This window comes from Saccostrea cucullata, unplaced genomic scaffold (assembly GCF_032062105.1).
Source record: "Saccostrea cucullata isolate Sc308-1 unplaced genomic scaffold, CSIRO_AGI_Scuc_v1 ctg3311, whole genome shotgun sequence".
In the NCBI taxonomy this organism is placed as follows: Eukaryota; Metazoa; Mollusca; class Bivalvia; order Ostreida; family Ostreidae; genus Saccostrea; species Saccostrea cuccullata.
Window position 1 is genome coordinate 21,978 of NW_026932830.1, and position 21,987 is coordinate 43,964.

Here is a 21,987-nt window from a genome sequence, read left to right on the forward strand (position 1 = left end):
CCGAAAATAAGATTGTTTATGTTACATATAGACATTTATTTGAACAGTTTTGTTCAGGATGGCATAAAAACCCTCGTCTAAGGTCAAACTGTCAATGTGTTTATCTGTTATTTGTTTACAATTCATCTTCCTCATTATTAAGTGTAAATACATGATAAATAAATGTAGATTTTTGGTATATTTAAGAGAAAATCATCTAATGATGGACTCCCGTACCAGTGCACAGGACGTATATTGCGATGTGACCTGTGTAAGACCGCTGTGGTACAGATGCACTGTGATACATGTCTTGTCAACCTGTGCACAGCTTGTGTAGGAAAACACATGGTATCTGATGAATCCAAGGACCACAAAGTCGTCAAATACCAGGTCAAGAAATCCACCCCCCTTTACCCTGGATGTACAACTCGTAGCAAAGAAAGGTGTGAAATGTACTGTTAACAATGTGACATTCCTGTTTGCAACACTTGCATTGCATTGCATCTGACCAACACTTAGGGCATAAGTTGTCAAAAATTTTCCAAATTGTGGAAAAACAAAAGAGCAAGATACTTCAAGAACTAAATGAAATAATTTTTCCAACCTACAAGGACATTGCCTCTGATGTACAAAACAGAATGAGACAGTTAGAAAAGGAATATGGAGATCTCTCAAAAGCCATTACAAAGCATGGAGAGGACTGGCACAGAGAAGTTGACAAACTTGTCAAGAAACTTAAAGCTGAAGTTGATGAGATGAAAAACACACAGTTACAAACTCTACAGAAACATCTGGATGAAATAAACAAGACAATGTCTGACATCAATTCAGTTGATATCACTATAGACACGAATGATTTGTCAAAACTATTCAGTGTCAAATTCAATGTAGACAAATACAGAAAGCTTCCACACAAAATTGCGCCGTCTTTACCAAAATTCATGCCAAAACAAATTAAAGGAGAAGAATTCGCTAAACTATTTGGAGCCTTATCATCAAGCTCTACAGCATCAGATGAGCTTGGCTACAGAATGAAGACAATACAGAAATCACCAGAAACTGGATCCTCTACTCCAGTCACACAGCTGCTTGATGAACCAGAGACTGTCACCACCATAGACACAGGGTATGAAAAGCTTTTCAGTGGGGCCTGTCTGAGTTATGAAGAAATCTGGACAAAAGGAAATGAAAAAACCATGAAACTCTACAGCATCAATCTGAGATCACTACTCAAGTCAATCACAACCAAGTCAGGGTACATACCATATGACATAGCAGTGACAAAAATTGGAGATTTAGTTTATACTGATTATGGTGACAGAACTGTGAACATTGTGAAGAATAAAAAGATAGAGGAGGTGATCAGACTACAGAACTGGAGACCTCTAGGTGTCTGTAGTACCTCCTCTGGTGACCTCCTGGTTATCATGGACAGTTATGATTACAAACACACAAAAATTGTCCGTTACTCTGGCTCCACAGAGAAACAAACCATTCAGTTTGATGATGAAGGTAAACCTCTCTATTCATCTGCTTATTATGACAGATACATAACAGAGAGCAGGAACCTGGATATCTGTATGTCTGACTGGGAAGCTAAAGCAGTAGTGGTGGTCAATCAGGCTGGGAAACTGAGATTCAGGTACACTGGACATACTACTGCTCCAAAGAACAAACCATTCAATCCACGAGGAATCACCTCAGACAGTCAGAGTCGCATCCTTACAGCTGATTACGATTATAACAATGACTGTGTCCACATCATAGACCAGGATGGACAGTTCCTCCGTTACATAGACTGTGGACTGAGTGTACCCATAGGACTGTGTATAGATACAAATGACAATCTGTTTATTGCTCAACAGGCAAACAAACAAGTGAAGAAAATTAAATATCTGAAGTGAATATTTCTGCTGTACTGTAGTTAAGCATTTTAAAATGGTAATTCACAGTTGAAATCAATCATCATTGAAGTTTACATTTAATATCTTGTCAGAGCTGAATTAAATGATGAATGTGAAAGATAAGCTGAAATAAAAATTGATAGGTAATAATGCATAGACAGAAAAAGTATATTATATTGTAATCATATATTTACATTTATTTGTCTTTAACAAATTCCTTACAAATAAGAATTATGTTCTTTTTCTCATTTATTACCATTGATGAGCATGAATATCTCATTTCTTATGTCATAATACCATATTTTACGTCAAAACTATAGTGCAATCTGTTTTGCTTTAAAAATGCAGTTGAATGGCGTAATTTGTGGTAACTTATCAGAAAATAATGTGAATATACGAAATGAGTTCATGTCCTCATGAATTTTCAAAAATGAAATTTAATTCATAAAATGTAAAATAAATAATGTACTCACCTATAATAATCTATAATCAATATATTTCAAAATTTTGTCATGTATTAGCTATGGAATGTACTTAATGCCAAGCATCCTTAGGTGTTGAAGACTGTGTTAAATGCTTTTGAGGATGAATGAAAACTAACGATAACTTAGATAACTTTGTTCATATTCTAGCAAAAGAATTATCTATGTAAAGGATTTTTACATTCATTTCACTGTATGATATATTTGTTACACAAAGTAAAAGTCTATTTGTGATAACATTATCTTATTAAAGTTTCTCCAAACTTCAATTTTACTTTGTATATCAAGGAACAAGAAAAATCTTAAGAAACAAGGCTAAGCAAAGGCCTCTGTAAAACATAAAATTTCTGGTCAGTTTTTGACATTTTCTATTTATTGGACGATTTCTAAATAAGGAAGTCTAGAACGATAACCGTGAACTGCTATAAATACACAGAATAAACAAGGCACTAATCCTTCTGACCAATCAGATAAGAGCATTTAGACAAACCCATGAGAGAATAAATAAAACATGTGGTTTTTTAGTTTTTTGCTCAAAAGATTTTTTTAGAATAAACTTTTTGTAAACTTTATGCGCATTTTGGGAATAAAATAATATTAATGACAATTCTTCCGTGAACAAACACGACTTAAAAGCTTGGAATACGTTTTAAATGGGATCAAAAAATCTGTCTCTTGGAGTTAGCAAACCCAAAACTTTACTTACGTTAAAAAATTGATATAAATAGGGTAAATTTTCAGTTTTTAGAGCCTGACATAAAAATCTTATCGAAAAGATAACAGTCTTTATAATTTTTAAGTGTTTACTACAGAACACTAGTTGTCCATGCAGTTTCTGATATGCGAGGTAAGATATTGGGATAAAATGCATTCATGTATAATTACAGGATTCTCTTTTCTCCACGTTAAATGCCTTTCCTTATTCCCATTTAAAGTCTGCATAGCTTTAAGTATTCGGCGCTCATGAAACCCGTGATAATGCAAAACTATATGTGTTTACTCCATACAATAAACACTTACAGTTTAAGTTGATCTATACACATGGACTTTAAACATTATCGATGAAAATCGGACAGCTAAGCAAAATTATATTTACCTTCATATAATATATTCTGGTAAATGTTATTATTGAACTTGGTAAAAACTTGCTGGTGTGATCTATACCTCTGTAAACGATAAAATTCTATCGTGCATTATTTTTTATCTTTACTGATATAAAAATGTCATGGTTGTTCGCGGTAAAGTCGTGGGGAATATCTTATTCTTCAAAAGTTTTCATCTAACTTCTACAGATTTTTTGTTCAAAAAATCTTTTTGAGGAAAAAAACAAAAGCACATGTTATCTTTTTGTTCTTTTAAAATATGTTTTGGGGTATGTAAAAATGCTGTTGTCTGATTGGACAGAAAAATAATAACATGTACTTGATGTACATTTATAGCAACTTTTGGTTATCGTTCTTGACTTCCATATTTAGAAATCGTCCAGACCTGTTTATAGTACATAAAAACAGAGACATATAATACTATTATATGTCTCTGATATAAATAAAGACATAAGAAGTTTTTGTATAGAAATGAAATAAGCCTCATTTTCGGTTATCAATTTGATTTCTTTCAGCGTAAGCATCCTTTTTAAAACATAAGAGAAGGATCAAAACAAAATAAAATATTTTACTTTTAAATGAAAAAGCCATTTCAATGCTTTTAAATCAATAGTTAAAAACATATATTTATGTTTTAAAAATCACATGGTACATTTACAAAGAATGAAATGTTCTGCAGTGTGACATAAAAAAAAATAAATCATAATGCAGCTTATATTTCCATGAAGCGCTCTTATCAGTAATAAGATAATACTTCAAATGGTTTTTAAAAACAATAAAAATATTCAATATCAGATCTCAATAACTGAGTTTTAAAAGTCAAAAACAGATTCATATATGGTACATTATTTAATACAATTTTATTAGAAACCAATTTATAAAACTTAAAATAGGCTTAAAAAACAATAAAAATGTTCAATATCAGATCTCAAAAACTTGAATTTAAAAAAAATGCAAAATATGATATATTGTATATATTACATAATTAGATACAAATACAACCAAAAGATCTTATTAGAAATAAATACATGTAGAGCATGAAACAACAAAATACAGATCTTCATAACACTGATACAGTAATACAACAATGAAATGTAAAGATGGAATAATATTAGAATATCACATAAAAATATCAACAAACACAAAGTCATGTAAATTAAATGTGCAGGAATTAAACTGCATTCTGAAACAATTAGAAGAAAACTGTTTAAACTTCAAAAGAAATAAATGGGGTATGTTTTGAATGATATCTTCCAGTACTTAACTGTAAATTGATTTAGCTGCCGATTTCTGATGCATGAAATCTTAAATATTTGGAATGGTCTGAAGTCATGTATTGCTTTTAAAAACAAATTCTAAAACAAGCCGAGATAAGTTCATTAAATACTCCTTTATAATAAAATAAATATTTGTGTATTGAATAAATGAATACACAACCCTGAGATTTTTTAAATGATGTACATTGTAAACCCTGTTTATTCCCTAAAACAGAAACAAAAACTTCGATCATAAAACTGAGCACATTATCTTTTCACAAAGAAACGTATGTCACAGCATTGCACTCATTGCATCATGGACTCAGTTTTCATATGAAATTGCTGCATTGCATCATGGGATTCAGTTCAGATAAGGTTGTCATGTGACATTGCTGCATTGCATGATGGGAGTCTGGATCATTATCACAGTCAGCTTGATATTGTCATTTACCCCTGGGGTGTGGCCTGATAATATCATGATACACCTTTCTGCAACCACTGAAATATAAAATTTACAATCTTAAGCAAATTTTTCACATTCTTTATCATTAGAAGTATACAGACATAATTATTTCTTAAAATAAGAAATGGGGTAGGATGGGTAAAATTGAGAATTCTTTCAGACTTGGAGAAGTTAGAATGTATAAATTAATATAATTTACCTGTGACAAAGGGAGGGTAATTTGTTCATTTTTCTTCAACTTGCTAAATTCATCTGAAATTTAGAAAAAAAAAAGTGATATCATAAACAACAAGAGGCCCATGGGCCTTATAGGTCACCTGAGCATCAAGCAACTTTCCAACCATTGACTTTGGTTGATATTTTAAACCAGAGGCTATGGCATACACAGTTTTGAAAGAGGCACCATTGCTCATCATAACACTTAGCATGCTTAGTTTAGTTACCTAATACCCATAGGCAGAGCAGAGAAAAAATGCATTTCAACAAATCAGTAATATTCAGCAATAATCAGTAGTGCCCCGACCCACAGGAACCCCTGACCCTAGGTTCACACATTGCACAAATTTGGAAAAGGCACCCTTGCTGATCATAAATGTTTGAAGGCAGTAATTCATTGTCAGTATATAATTAGACCCCCTCTCCGCTATGTTACCCTTGACCCACATGACCCAGGGGCCTTGAAATTCACAATTCTGAATTAATGACCCTTGGTTATAATACCTATGCATTTGAAAAAAACTTTAATCTACGTTTGAAGTGATGAATTTATTTTATATCTGTATGTGCTTTGTGCAATTCAAATATGCATACTTTAAAAAATAAACTGAGATATGTGATCCATGATATACTGAAAATTGATCCTTTCCTTCTTATTCCTATAAACCCCATGCAATAAACCTGGACACATACAAAACAAATTATATCAGATTATATCAGATTTATTGAGGTTTAAATTATTCAGTATATAATGAACTACAAGTGAACTATAAAGATGGTTATAATTAATCAAAAAAGTTCTTGATCATATCAGCAGTTTGCATAAAACATCTTAATCTAGAATCATACAATATATTTATGTGCATATATATAATATAGTATCTATTTGTTGACATATTAATCATTGTACAAAAATCACATATATCATCATGTCATAATTTCAATCTGCATTCAACAGTTTTGTCCAAAAGCAATGTGTTAACCATTTCATAAAGTGTTATGATCTAAATTATTTTGTTTAGTCTTGAAAGCTAAAAATACTTGATAGGTAAAAACGTTTTGCAAATGTCTGAAATTTTACCATAAAACAATATTCAAAGCAATTATCACTTTTATTTATATACCATTTGAAAGAAGCAGGTTTACCTCCCTTTACGGGCTGGCCATTGACCCCTTCTTTCCACACTACTTACCTTCTAAAAGTGTTGCTTCATGTAGGTGATTTCAGACACTTACAACATTAAAAAGATATTATGACATCTGACTTGATAATTTTTTTTAAACCAAATTTGAGTCCATTATACTGTAGTAAGTTGGCATATTTTTATGAATACATTTCACTGTCATTGACATCTGCACAAGATGTAAAAAATTAACCATTGAGTTATATCATAAAAAGTGTATTGAACAGACAAATTTAATGCAACCGAACAAGATGAAAAATATTTGAAATCATTAAGTACATTGTTTAAACCATCTTGCTCTGGCACTTAGCATTTCAAAGCATGGCAAAAACAAAAGAAAACATAAAAATTGCATAAAAATTTCCTATATCATTAAATACTACATATATAGTGTGATTTAGTAATCGAAATTTAAAAATTGTGCAATTGGAACTCATATTTTTATATTTCACAGAAACAGCTGCATTATCATTGATCATTTTTAGAACAACTTTTTTAACCTTACATACCGAAAACGAAAAGAAAGATTAAAAGTTGTTCATATAATGAGATACAAAGATCATAAAGGTTTTAGGATCATGAAACAGAATAACGAATGTGTACTTAAGGATTTTCCTTCAAAAATTCAATTATCTTAGGTGCCTCTCTCACTTTAGATGTGATATTTGTTTACTTTAACAACAAATATGTTTCGCCAAGCAACATTAAATATGGCAAAAAAAAGAAGCAGAAATGAAAGTGATCCATAAGTTTTTAATTACATTTCCATAGAAAGGAATATTGAAAAATTATCAGTGTAATTACTCTTCTGTGTGGGAGATAAAAAAATTTGTTTGTGGTATGCATCTTTAAAGAAATATGGATGATTGTGAGGGTGAATATGGTTCTAATATGACATTTATCAAAATTTAAAAAAAATTGTCCATGTCGAGTTGAGAAACATTTCAGTATTAGCAATAAATAATAAATAAAAAACTTGATAAACTAAATAACAAATGATTTCTTAAATATGACTTTGAACAACAGAATGTAGATAACACTATTGTTTTACATGTAACACAATGAATAAGTTTATGCAAAACAAAAAAAAAACAAAACAAAAAAAAGATTAACATTTTACAAGTAACAGCACATTTTTAGAGACAGAATGTTCCTTTTATATGTCCACTGGAGCTAGAGTTTGTTTTCAAGGAGAAAAGTATTCAGGATGATTACAATGTCTTATGTAGATATACTGATAGTCACTTGTGATATAGTTTACAAAGTAATTCAAGCAATGTAACTTATATGAAAGTACATAATCATAAATATCATAATAATTGCAGAGTTAATCATATTATTGTACAATAGCTAATAAATACTTATGTATAGTACAAGAATGCTTTCTAATATATCTACTACTACTAAAGTAAGATAATATATATTCTAGAATTAATATACCCCAAAAATTGAGGATTTAAATGCCCATGAGATGAAATGTTAATTGTTAAACTTTATACATTTTACTGAAACAGATACATGTAGTACATTAAATACACAAAAATATGTAATATTGTAAAGAGTAAAAATTAACAAAATAAAACATACGAGATAGAAATAATACTTGATCAATTGTAATTTTATCCAGACTTAATGGAATCAATATGTGTGGCCACAACAGAAGACATGCTATAAAGAAACAATAATTATAAATCAATCAAATCTTGCAGACATACCTGAGTGTACATTATTAACTTTTCAAATAATAGTATATCATTCTTATTCAAAATCTTTATAGGAACACAATATTTCACTTGTAGTATATACTAATTAGATTATTACAGAACTGTTAACATGTGAATTTGCAATTAGTTAGTTAATAAAATTACCTCCTATACCAACTGTAACAGTTTTTCAATCTGTTGTTGATTTTAAATTGTGGATGAACAATACAATACATAAATTAAAGATAATGAATAGATAAGTAGACAGTACAAACTATAAATAAACTACTGGATAAATAATTTCATCTCATGGGCATTATAACTCTAAATCTTTTTTGTCCCAATAACTTCCAAATAGCAAGTAAGTAATTTAATCAATGCGATTTTAAATACATTTATATATAAGAAACATATTGAAAGTTATTGGGACAAATAAGGCAGTTGATGAGTGGCAACCCTTGTTTTGTCCAACCACTCTTGGCAGTTTGTAAATATTTAGCTTCCATTGGAAACTAAATATTTACATACTGCCTGTTTTATGATCAGGAGGGTTTATAATACTATACATTGTAATTAAAATGCAGTTCTGTCATAGAATAGCTAGCTTGCTTAAGTCAAATCTGCAGCACAATAAATCATATTATGGTCAGACCAATAAGCCTGAAGAACATCTGTTTCTAAATCAGTAAAGTTGGTAAATATTAGGTCTAACTGTGTCTTATTCTTTGTGGTTACCTTGTTAATGACTTCCACACAACCAATTTTTTCTTTCATAAAGTTCAGGAAATGTGCATATTGACCTGTACTTAAATCCAAATTAAAATCTCCCATTATCACAGTCTTTCTATCTTTGTCAATGAAGGGGAGCAACCTGTTTGTCAAGGTATCGTAAAAGAGTTGAAGAGTACAAGAAGGCTGCTTGTATAAAACTACACACTGTACTGGAGTATTGGACGGCATAATCGAAATGATGGAAAATTCAACCGATTTGGAAGTAAATGAGTTGTATGAAAGACACTGTAATTGATTTCTCAGATATATGACAATACCATGATGTGGTCTGCTCTGGGAAGATCTTGCATCATTCCTGAACATTGTAAAACCTTCTAAAGTATAGTCTTCATCAGAATCTAATTCCGAAAGCCAAGATTCAGCTATACCAATAACATCGGCAGCCAAAACACTTGGTTCTGATTTTATATCAAGAAAGTGTTTGTGTAGAGATCTGGCATTGTTGAACAAAAATTTTATGTCTTTACATACCGAGTAAAGTGGTGTGTAAGAGAGTTGCAATCTATTTTCTCGCAATCTTTCCATCTCTTTATCAACAGTATCATCTTTTGAGAGACTTTTTTCATTGAAATCCAGAATGAACAGACCATCAAGTGACCTTACTCTTGAGAGTGCAACATAATGTATATGAGGAATTTTGCGCTGCTTTGTCTGTGCTAAGCTGATTACTGCCTTTGAAAGAGTTGCTCCTTGTGCTTTGTGTATTGTTTTTCCAGCAGATGGTTGCAGGGGAAACTGAACTCTCTCATATGTCTTCCTGTTATAAACAAATGTTCTTTTAGCTTCAAATATGGGAGTCCATGTTGTGTTCACATTTGTGCTGAACAAATGGTTGTATTGATGTCTTCTGGAAATACCTATACTTGATTCAGCAAACAGAACCCATACTATGGCAGGTCTTAATTGTGATTGTCTATATTCAATGTATTTCACAACACATGAAGCACCATTTGTCAATCCATCTGTAACATCAAGATTCACTGATATGTCATACAGCATATCCACAGCAATAACAAGATTTGTTCTTAATTGACCAGTAGATGCTGGGTTTTCTGGCAAATTTTGAACTAGTTTCAATTTCACTGATGCAGCAAGTTTTGTCTGTGATAACACATCTGTGTCTGCTCTTACATTTACCTTAACTGTCGACAGGTTCTCTATTAAACTGTTATTAAAACAATCAACAAACTTGTTCTCAATAAACAGATGAGGAGCCTGTTTAGGATAGTTTTCTGAGTCTTGCCTAATGATGCGTTGAGAAATAAGTTCTTTGTCTTCATCTGTCATCTTGTTTTCACGAAGTCTATTCAACATTTCAGCAAATCTGAGGTCATCCTTTTGTCTCATAATTTCAGATAATTCATGCATATGAAAATGCTCATGCCACAAATTTTTTGCTAAACTTTGACCAGGATTAGAAAGGTCTTTGAAAATCCACTTGTCTCCAACAGGTGGTAACTGATATAAATCACCTACGGCTATGATACTAATGCCACCAAAGTCTTGTTTTCTACCAGTAAGTTGTTGGAGTCTAGCATTTATAAATGTCAGCATATTATTTCCAACCATTGAAATTTCATCTATTATCACAACTGACAAATTCCGGTACTTTGTCCTAAATGAGTTCAATTCATCTGCACCCATGTGCTGCTGTGTTTGATACATTTTCCTGTGAAATGCTGATGCAATAGTAGTCCCTTTGATGTTGTATGCAGCTTTGCCAGTGTGAGCACACAGTAATATTCTAATATCATCCGGATTTTCTCCTTCTTTTGAGTAAAGTATTCTGTGTAATGTTTGAAAAATGGCATCAATAACCACAGATTTTCCTGCACCTGCTCCACCAGTAAGAAAAGCATATAATGGTTCATCTCTGTTTTGAATCCAGTTTGTCACATGATTGTAAAATTCTCTCTGCTTTGTATTCAGTGATTGCAAAAGTTTATAATACTGCTCATCAGGAATACGGACAGCACTCATTTCTGTTTCAGATACTTTTGAGGACAAACCCAGGTCTGGACCTATATCAAAATCTCTATGTTGAACAGTATCAGGATCAAAATGAACAAATTCCTCAGATGGTTCAGAACCTATCTCTGCATCTTCTGCCTCAGCATGCTCTGTATTTGGTGCTACTGTCTCCAGATCATCAAGATCTTCTTCAGCTTGAAGTCGAGCTTGTTCTAATTCATCCACAAAATGCTCATACTGCCTTTGCTTTATTTGTATTATACTTGCTTTTTGCATGTAATGCTGTTCATAAGTTTGACAACTACCAAAAAGATCAGTATTCTCATTTCTCCAAGGCAGAAAGAGAAGAATTCTTTCTCTGTAATACTGTTCAGAATTTGTTTTTTGACTGTACCCTACGTATCTAATAACCCGTTTGTTTTTTCGTCTTCTGATCTTAATCCCATTTTTCAAATGAACAATAACATCCTGATCAGAAAAGATGTTCTCTTGAGAATCTTCTTCAGGGTCATCATCATTCACTTCCTCTTGCACATCTTTTTCCATTTCTTTCGGAAAAGTGACTTCCAACTCAGAAACAACATCAGCTAAGCACCAATTTTCTAGTTGCTTTGGCCTTCTTGCATATCTCTGTATCATACCATCAGACTTAATGTCAGTCGAGTCTTTTGGTAACTCATTCAATTCATCTTGATGTTTGAGTAAGAAAACTCTGTCTTCAGGTGGTGAGGTATTTATAAAAACAACCTCTCTACTTGCTTGTGTAAGTGGCATCTGCAGGATCAAGTAACTTGCCTCTTGTGCACTGACCTCAACAAAGTTCAAGAACTTGTTTCCAATATGTCGAACTTGTCGCTTAAGATCCATATTTCCTTCTGCAGCTTCTTGAGATGCCTTTTCAAGCATAGCACTTATTCCTCTTTGAGATTTGCTGATGTAAGCAACAATATATGTGGCACAGGCATAAGGATCGAGTACAAACTGAATATCTAAGTTAGCATTCCAAGCCTTCAACACTGATGGATTGTAGTAATTTACTCTCATTTCACATGGACTTCTCCTCAAAAACACTTTGGGACCTTTTAGGGATGCTCGAATACATTTTATATACTCATCCTCACACATTTCTACAACAGTCTCTAAGAAGGACTCATAGTCTAAACTGCAACCATCTTTGTAATCATTCATTTTCTTCTGAATATCAGAATACAACTTTCTATAATGCTCAACATCAACATCCAAGGGATCAAGAAGCATGGTTTTGGGCAAAGGTGGCAATGGAAATCCAAATCTGCATACAGATCTACCACCTTTTTTGCAAGTTTTTGAGTGCTTATGTACTTGAAGCTCTACGAGCTGCTTCATTTGAGAATCATTTTCCTGCAAACCACATGTGACATATTTATCTACGAAAGCTTCAATTTCCTCATTGCTATTTTCCTTATGCTTTGGAGCATCACTTGTCCATACCAGCATATGAATATGTGGTGATCCTCGATTCTGGAATTCTACCCTTCGAAACACATCAGTGACAACACCCAGAGGATTGTGAGGACTCTTAAGAACAGTATTAATGAAAAGTTGAACTCTGTTATCAAAGAATCTTGCACATGTCACTGGATCTTGTTTTACTAGTTTTGATTTTTCATTCCAGCTCATAGCCTCCAATTCCTCTTGTGACATGGATTTTCCATCTAGCATTGCCAGTGTTTTAAGTAGATCTTGCCATCTGGTATCAGCTGATGAAAGAGAAATAAACCAGGTTGGAAGACCTAACTGCCTTATCATGGCAAATACATCCTTTTTCTTTGATGAAAGATATGCAGGAGAATTTCTAAGTGTTCTGAATATATAATACCCTTCATTTAATCTTACAATTTTTTCTGCAGAGGCTGGATTTAAAACTTGTTCTGCAGTGATTCTTTTGCCCTCTGATTTACATCTTCTTAGTGCCAAGTTTACTTTGTCACTAACTTGCTTAATTTGAATTTTCTTCAATTTAAAAAAGATGTTCGGTACAGATTGTGCTGCTCGTCTATCAACACTGCGCAACTCCCATTTTGCAATATCACTGTAGTGTACTGGAACTACTCTTTCCTCACTTTCAGTTCTACGATGACCACAAAATATTGTCGGAAAACAGAGATATTCTGCATCTTTATCTGTAAATAAACTTACTGGTTTCTGATTTTCACCGGGAGCAAACACATAAAGTTTATTTGTATCAATGTCTGCTTCATCAACAAGTGTATCAGAATTGCCCTGGATACAGTCATCTGAAGCAACTTCACAAAAACCATCATCATTACCTTCAGTTTCACGATCATCACTATCATTTGAAGATCCTATCAGTTCTTGTACTGTTTCCTCATTACTTTTTTCAATTTCATCTCTCCACGAATGGTCTATCACTATACCTGAATTCTTATACAATTCAGAATTTGTCATAAGCCATTGTAAGGCATTTAACACAACATTTGGACGAACATTTTCTGTGAAGCATGCTGACTTGTGAGATAATCTCTTCTTCAGTTTTACAGGTATGGTTACATGCTCATCCATTTGTCGTGGAAGGGCATTCACAGTTGGCTGAATATCAACTGGTACATTTACAATATTTCCTTTGACTGACATCTGACCTCCTCTTGGTAATTCTCTTATTTGCATAAAAGGTATCCGTTGAGATACTAATCTCTCTTCCAGTGGGTGTAAATTTAAAGCATCAGGTTTTTCAGGCCATTTCATACCATTTTTAACTGAAAGTTTTGGAATTTTCTCATCTTTCAGAGCTGAACAGCAGGTTAAGCATAGCCATTCTATACCATTCACGGATCTAAATCCAGTACAGATACTTTTACTACTAGCACTTAGACAAGTTGAATCTAGCTTTACAACACTTTTCAAAAACCAAGTCTGATGACAACATGTGCACACATAAATTGGACCAAATTTCACTTGTTCATGAAATTTCTCTATGCAATCTTCTAAAGAATTACCATAACACCTTTTTTTCAATAATTTGTTTTCATGGTCTTTAAATTCTGCATCAAGTCTCTTTTTACCTTTAGAAACTCTTTCATTTTCTCTTTCTTTATCTCGGTAATTTCGTCTACTTTGCTGTTTACATAGTCGTTCCTTCTCCAGCTCCTCTACATCGTCTCTTTTCCTTTTCTTTGCTTCTCTTTCTTTTGAACAAAATTCTGTATTTAGTCTTGCTTTCCTTTTACTTTTCAAAGAACTTTCTTTGTCTTTCTGCTTTGTCTCTGGATTTTCTCTGGATTTTTTTTTGGAAGCAAGTTCTTTCTCTCTGAACTCTTTACTTTGTCTTGCTTTACTTATACTTTTCAAAGAACGTTCTTTGTCTTTCTGCTTTGTCTCTGGATTTTCTCTGGTTTTTTGTTTGGAAGCTAGTTCTTTCTCTCTGAACTCTTTACTTTGTCTTGCTTTACTTTTACTTTTCACTGAACTTTCTTTGTCTTTCTGCTTTGTCTCTGGATTATCTCTTGATTTTTGTTTGGAAGCAAGTTCTTTCTCTCTGAACTCTTTGCTTTGTCTTGCTTTACTTTTACTTTTCAAAGAACTTTCTTTGTCTTTCTGCTTTGTCTCTGGATTATCTCTGGATTTTTGTTTGGAAGCAAGTTCTTTCTCTCTGAACTCTTTACTTTGTCTTGCTTTACTTACACTTTTCAAAGAACTTTCTTTGTCTTTCTGCTTTGTCTCTGGATTTTCTCTGGTTTTTTGTTTGGAAGCAAGTTCTTTCTCTCTGAACTCTTTACTTTGTCTTGCTCTACTTTTACTTTTCAAAGAACTTTCTCTGTCTTTCTGCTTTCTCTCTGGATTTTCTCTGACTATTTTCTTTGAGGCAAGTTCCTTCTCTTTAAATTCTTTACTCTGCCTTGCTTTGGTCATACTTCTAAGGTTACTTTCTCTGTCCTTCTGTTTTATCTGTGATTTTTCTCTCCTTTTTCGCATATAATTTCTCATATATTCATTTCGATTTCCTTGTGATGATTCAGAAATGATACACTTTCTTGACATGTTCTCTTGGAACTCAAAGTACTTATCCATTAAAGCAAGTCTTTGGCTTCCTGAATTGGACACACTTGTTTTTTGTGTAATAGACATTGGTTGAATCTCAAACTGGCTTATCATTGAAATATTGCAACTTTGATAAAATGCAAACATGTAGTCCACAAGTTGATGAATATCACTAAAAGTGATTCTAACAGCCCTACCATCTGCACATGAAAGACCGTCCTCTCCATGGGAATGCGAATCAAAAAATACAGGACAGTTCTTGTCATCCACATATATTGCTGAGCAAATTCCTCCAACTATAATTAATCCTTGTTTGTATCTTGCAAAAAGCAGCTCGACACCTTCCTTCAAATTATTACTTTGACATGACTGTTCCCAATCTATGTGAGTCATTGTTCCATAGATCTGTTCAAAATAGCTTATTTCATACTGGTTATCATGAACAAAAACAGACTTGGGAAGTTCTTGAAATTGTAGCATTTTTGATACAAATTGAACAGTTGACTGTAATTCTGCAACTCTGACTCTAAATAAATAATCCCCGGCAAATAGCACCTCATCAAGTTCTGCTGAAGTAGATGCATTTTGCAAAATGGTGGACATCAAAGCATTACATGTGCACTGAACACCTCTAGAAAAAGATGGAAATAAATTACTAGCTTGATTAATTGTTCCAAATAATTTTGTCACAAACAAAGGCATTTTGGCAGAGTTCAAAGCGCCCAAAGGCAAATTTTCAATGTTACTGACGCCCGAAGGCAAATTTTCAATGTTTCTGGTGCCCGAAGGCAAATTTTCAATGTTTCTAGCGCCCGAAGGCAAATCTGCAATGTTACTAGCGCCCGAAGGCAAATCTGCACTGTTATTCGTGCCCGAAGGCAAATCTTGTACTCTTTTTAAGGAGGCAGTATCCCCCCGGTCTTTAGCACTATTTTTTACGTGGCTAGCTTCCACGAGTCTAAAAGGTCCGTCAACTGTTGCGTTAATCGTTGGGTCTTTCGTACTATTTTTTACGTGGCTAGTATCCACGAGTCTACTGTCAGTGCTGCCACGACTCTGGTTCCCCATCTTGGCCGCTGCAACCCGCCAGTTCTTCTTACGTGGCATTCTCAAGTTTCTACAAAACATAAAAAAAATTATTCAGTATTCCGTAGGGAATACTGACTTACTTACCTGGTATTTTAGCTATATCTCTAAAATAACATAAGATAGTATAGATTTAGGACTTAAGTTGAGAAGTGAATTTAAGTTCTAAATATTAAACTAGAAGTACGTTTATAGGACACGAATGCACCGCTGAGTATATATCAGTAATACAACATTAAAATTTGTATTTGATTATGAAGTTTGATTAGAATATCTTAAATAGTTTTGTTTAAACTGAATTAAAAGTAGAACTAAACTGTCCAAAAGGGACAAAATATCCCCCAGTGGTTTTTTTTAGAGGTGCCAAATCATAAATATTTTACAGATCTAAGAGACGAAAGAAATGCTAAAACATTTTAAGGGCAAATGTAATTGATCATTATATTTTTTATGAATAAAACCAATGCAGCCTAATGAAAAAAATAAAGACTAAAGATATAGACCAGAGAAGAATTATAATTTTTTTCTGTCAGTGACCTTGCATTGATGACCTTGGTTCAAAATCATGACACACCCTCTGGTATTAAGCAATCTTTGTGTAAATGAGGATCCCTCAAAGATTATCCATATGAAAGATATGAACCAGGCACAAATTATGAACTTTTTTCTTTCATTGCCCTTAAACTTGCACAAATGACCTTGGGTCAAGGTCATGACTTACCCTCAAGACATATGAAATCTTTTTGTAAATCAGGAACTTACCATTTGTACCACACATCAATTTTTTCGGTGACCTTGAACTTGCAGAGATGACGTTGCGTTGAAGTCATGTCATTGAGGAATCTATGTGTGAAATTGGAACTTTCCAAGTTTATCCATAAGCAAGGTATGGACTGTATACGGATTATGAATTTTTTTTCTTTCAATAACCTTAACCTTAAATGACCTTGGCTCAAGGTCATAACACACCCTAAGGTCATGAGCCAGCTTTGTGGCAAGTTGTAGATTTGAGTTTTTCTATGATAAAGATATATACCAAACATGAATTATGAAATTTCCGTTCAGTGACCTTGAACTTTCACAGATGACCTTAGGTTAAGGTCATGACACACCAAAAGGTCATGACCAATCTTTGCATGAAGTAGTTGATTCCAATGTTCCTCTGTATAAATGATATGGACCAGTCACGTTTGCACGGACAGACAAACAGACAAGCTGATTCCTATATATATATACCCCCAAACTTCATTTGCAGGGGGTATAATGATACATGCATAGATAATAAAATCTCATCAAATCATGAACAAGTGCATAAACTTACATAAATATATTTTTAAACTAAGTGAAATGCAAATTAAAGAAAATTGAGCTCAAGGTCACAGAAAAGTGCAGGGTCAAAAGTTTTTTTAAGCTATTGAACAACTCTCACTTAAACCTATCAGCATGTGTAATAGAAGTATCACCCATACAATTTTGGTCCAGGTAGGGGCAATAGTTAGGTACCTGCTCCAAAAAATTTAACCTGGTCATTTATCTTGAAAACCCTAGGCAGATTTTATCATCTGAAGCAAGTGTGGTAGTATAATTCATCCTTAGGTGTATAAAGTTTGGTCCAGGTAGGCTTAAAGTTACATGGGAATCCAAAAAGTTTGACCTGGTCTTTCATCTGGAAAAACTAGGTCAGATCCAGCATCCAAAGCAAGTGTGGTAGTGTCCATATCTAGATGTGTCACTTGTGCAAGTTTGGCCCAGTCGGCACTTATTATTACTTGGAAATGGACCTGCTCCTAAAACTTTAACCTGGATACTTACACTGACAATTCATCATAAAGGTATAGCAAAAAGCTTAACTCGACTTCCTGAAGGTGAGCCAAAGAAATCATCATTATGATGTAAACTGTTGCCAAGGAAAGGTCAAGGTAAAAAAAAATGTTGGTGCAGTTGATTAACTCTAATCAACATATAAAGTTTAATGAAAATAACTTGGATGATTTCTTTAAAATTGAACTAAACACTAATTTAAGAAAATGAAGTCAAGGTCAAAGTAAAGGTCTAGGTAAAAATCAAAACCGTGAATGGCTTCAAAGGGGTCGAACAAGAAATACAATTTTCAAACAAGATGTGTTTGTGAAACACTATGCGCCCAGCGTCAACAAAGTTCGAAAAAGCTATTTTTAGTATATAGGTCACAGTCAAGGTCACAAGGTCATTGACCTTGGTGTTGTTTGTAACAACTTAATTAGTCGGGTATGCATACTAAATATGAAGTCCCTATCTCCTATGGTTCAAAAGTTATGGCAAAAAGTGGAAAAAGCTATTTTTAGCATATAGGTCACAGTCAAGGTCACATGGTCATTGACCTTGGTGTTGTTTGAAAGAACTTTATTAGTGGAGTATGCATACTAAATATGAAGACCCTATCTCCTATGGTTCAAAAGTTATGGCAAAAAGTGGAAAAAGCTATTTTTAGCATATACCATAGGTCACAGTCAAGGTCACAAGGTCATTGACCTTGATGTCATTTGAAAGAACTTAATTAGTGGAGTATGCATACTAAATATGAAGTTTCTACCTCTTATGGTTCAAAAGTTATGACAAACAGTTGAAAAAGCTATTTTTAGCATATAGGTCACAGTCAAGGTCACAAGGTCATTGACCTTGATGTCATTTGAAAGAACTTAATTAGTGGAGTATGCATACCAAATATGAAGTCTCTATCTCTTATGGTTCAAAAGTTATGAAAAACAGTTGAAAAAGCTATTTTTAGCATATAGGTCAGTCAAGGTCACAAGGTCATTGACCTTGATGTCATTTGAAAGAACTTTATTAGAGGAGTATGCATACCAAATATGAAGTCTCTATCTCTTACGGTTCAAAAGTTTTGGTGAAGGTTAAAGTTGACAACAGACAGACAGACAAACAGACAAACAGACAGGACAAAAACAATATGCGCCCCGAAAAAATTTCGGGCGCATTGGATACAATTTGACGTAATCTTATATTCAAGCTATTATTCACTGTGAGCGTTTTCAAAGAAATTGATTTACAGCTGTTGCTATTTTCTATTGCTGATGCATATGCATCCACTGACACATTTGGTAGCGTAAATCTTACGGATCACTAGATCACGCTTGAGCTTCGCTCGACGCCATAAAAATGTTGATACAGTTGAATAGCTCTCATTAGTATGTATCAACATATGAAGTTTGATAACACCACCTTAAATATTGGATGTCACATTCCAGCAAATCAATGTAATCTATTTGCATACATATGAAAAAGTTCAACAAATAGTATTTTTCCCATAAATGATCAAAATTCCAAATCCAATTGGCAAGTACCATGCGAATCTCTGATATATGTACAATTGATTTGTCTAATATATACTACTTAAAAAATTGTAGAAGTTATCTGGACAATGGTGTTCTCTATATGCAATATTTTGCAATAATGACTGTCAACAACTGGTAATTTTCTCATAATTAAACACAATATCAGAATCCAAGTACAGTGGAGTCGCAAATTCCGGGTTGTCTCCTATTCTGGGTCACTCATGTGCATTTAATGCCATATTGTTAAAATTAAAGCGTAAAAACTTAATAAATACATTGGTCATGCAGAATTGCCTTTCTGTCTGTAATTAATTACAAAATTTTAAAAATCAACTTAAAGAGAGCATTCCACCAACAAAATTATGAAACGCGCACATTGAAGTCGGCGATGTTTCTGCATTGTTGACAGGCTACTTTCTTTTTGCTCGGTACAGCAAAGCTGACATAAGAGTTCTAGACAAACAATAATAGCACGAAAGTATATCACACACATTTAGTTCTAAATTCAGAAATCAATCATAATGATCACTGCTAAAATAAAATTACACCGATCATGCTGATTAATAAATCAAATTGTAGTAGTTTCTCCAATTGCAGTTCATGTGATCAATACTTTTGGATGACTCACTATTTGTACTTTCAATGCATATATTGCATAAAATATAAATCTGACGTTACAAAATATTAATGAAACACCTTGATGTGACCCGGAATTGGCGACTTCACTGTAGTAGTCAAATCTTTTCATATATGTGCAACTCATCTTTAAAATGAAAAACATTGAAAATTTAAGTGATCTGGATTGAGTGGTCATGTTGATGGCCGGCTGGTCTGGGGCCAATGAATTTTTAATCTACCTAATATGTATCTAAAATTACCTAGGGTAGCTTTATTTATCCCATGTTTACCCCTTTATCCCATGGATATAGCTCATTGGATATCGTTTTCATATCCCACACTCAAGTGCAGTTATGATGTCACAATGGTTTTTGCGTTAGCGTGATGAAGTAAAAAATATATCCGAGTCCTACATAAAGGGAATAAAAATCACACAACTCGTTGGATAAAATCAGTTCTACAAACCATGGGAGATCCTATATTTACCTACCCCAGGTAGATTTATTCCCCAGGTAGATTTATTTAGCTATGTAAAGCAACTTTTTACAATTTCGCTTTTTATCTTAAAAAGGCAAAAATTCACAAGTAAATGTCTACTAATATTTATTTATGCACAGAAAAAGAAACATCACCAAGTATTATTTTTTTCATGAATTGTTTTCAGATGAGTTCAAAGTTAAAAATTATCACTGAATCAAAGTACATTCTCCTGTTGTTTCTGGATAAAAATGCTTAATACTGTAGGCCTAATACAAGCTACCAGGTACGTATCTAAATCTAGTGATTGAACCAAACCTGCCTCTCATTGTGCCTATAAACTAATCAACGCCATTGTTTTCTCTAGAGAAAATTCGAACTTAACATTTCATAACATTGCAACTTCTTTATACATTTTCGACATAATTATACAAAAACAAAATATAAATACACAGTAAGATAGTTTATTAGAACATTCACATATTGCTCGAACCAACTTTCCTTCATTATCGTTCATGTGAAACCAAGCTAAAATCCAAAAAGATATTCGCAATAGCACGTTATATATTCCATGCTGTTTAAACTAAAAAAAACTGCAACAATCATACCCACCGTTCGTTATACAAACTCTAAGACCTAAAAAAAAAGACTAAATCGTATTATGACAACTTGAAAGTTGAATGTTCCCAAGACTAGACTTCTCGACTTGTCGGAAGATGCTGGATTGTTCTACGCATGCGCGAGCCTCCATTAGATATTCTAATGCACGAAGTGAATATAGTAAGCAAGCAAATTTCCGAATTTATTTTAAATCGATTGAAAAAAAGTTTTCTTCTCCCGAGTGCATAAATTTCATAATTTTTTTTATAAACAACAATATTACACACATATTTCTCAGTGCAAGTTTAATAGGTATTTTTTTTTTAAAGATTTTCAATGCTTAATTGCATTTTCAACAATGACAAGTATTAACTGCCCCACCCCCTCCAACAGACAGAACCTCTCACCCCAGGGCCACAAATTTCACAATTTGGGAAGGGGCATCCTTGATCATCATAACAATGCACAAAGTTTGTCTGTTTCATACACAGAAGAATAGAAGAAGATTTCTAAAGAATTTATGTAATTTTGTCTATGATCAACAGAGCCCCACCCTAACTCCAGAACCCCTGACCCTGGGGCCATGAATTTCACAATTTTGGTTGAGGACTCAATGCTGATTACAATCATGCCAACATTTTGACTGCTTGATGTCCAGGAGTAAAAAAGAAGATTTTTAAAGATTGCATTAAATTTAGTGGTTTTGGCCCCACCCCTCAGGCCCCAGGGGGGCAGGGATCATGAAATTCACAATTTTTGTCCCCCTTCACCCATAAATGTTTT

General features: G+C 33.4%; 2 protein-coding genes across 2 annotated transcripts in view; both read right to left on the reverse strand.

Annotated features, from left to right (window-relative positions):
• Window positions 1-4,472: 4,472 nt before the first annotated feature.
• Window positions 4,473-21,987, reverse strand: part of LOC134236308 (calpain-1 catalytic subunit-like) — a gene marked incomplete at its 5' end in the record, with an annotated part of 29,136 nt that continues 11,621 nt past the window's right edge. The window contains 2 exons of the mRNA XM_062718486.1: window positions 4,473-5,222; window positions 5,387-5,439. Of these exons, the coding sequence (XP_062574470.1) occupies window positions 5,199-5,222; window positions 5,387-5,439 (77 nt within the window). The remainder of the gene's footprint in view (window positions 5,223-5,386; window positions 5,440-21,987) is intronic.
• On the reverse strand, window positions 8,900-16,198 carry LOC134236309 (uncharacterized). Its single transcript, XM_062718487.1, has one exon. It carries the CDS (start codon window positions 16,196-16,198, stop codon window positions 8,900-8,902), a length of 7,299 nt encoding a protein of 2,432 aa, XP_062574471.1.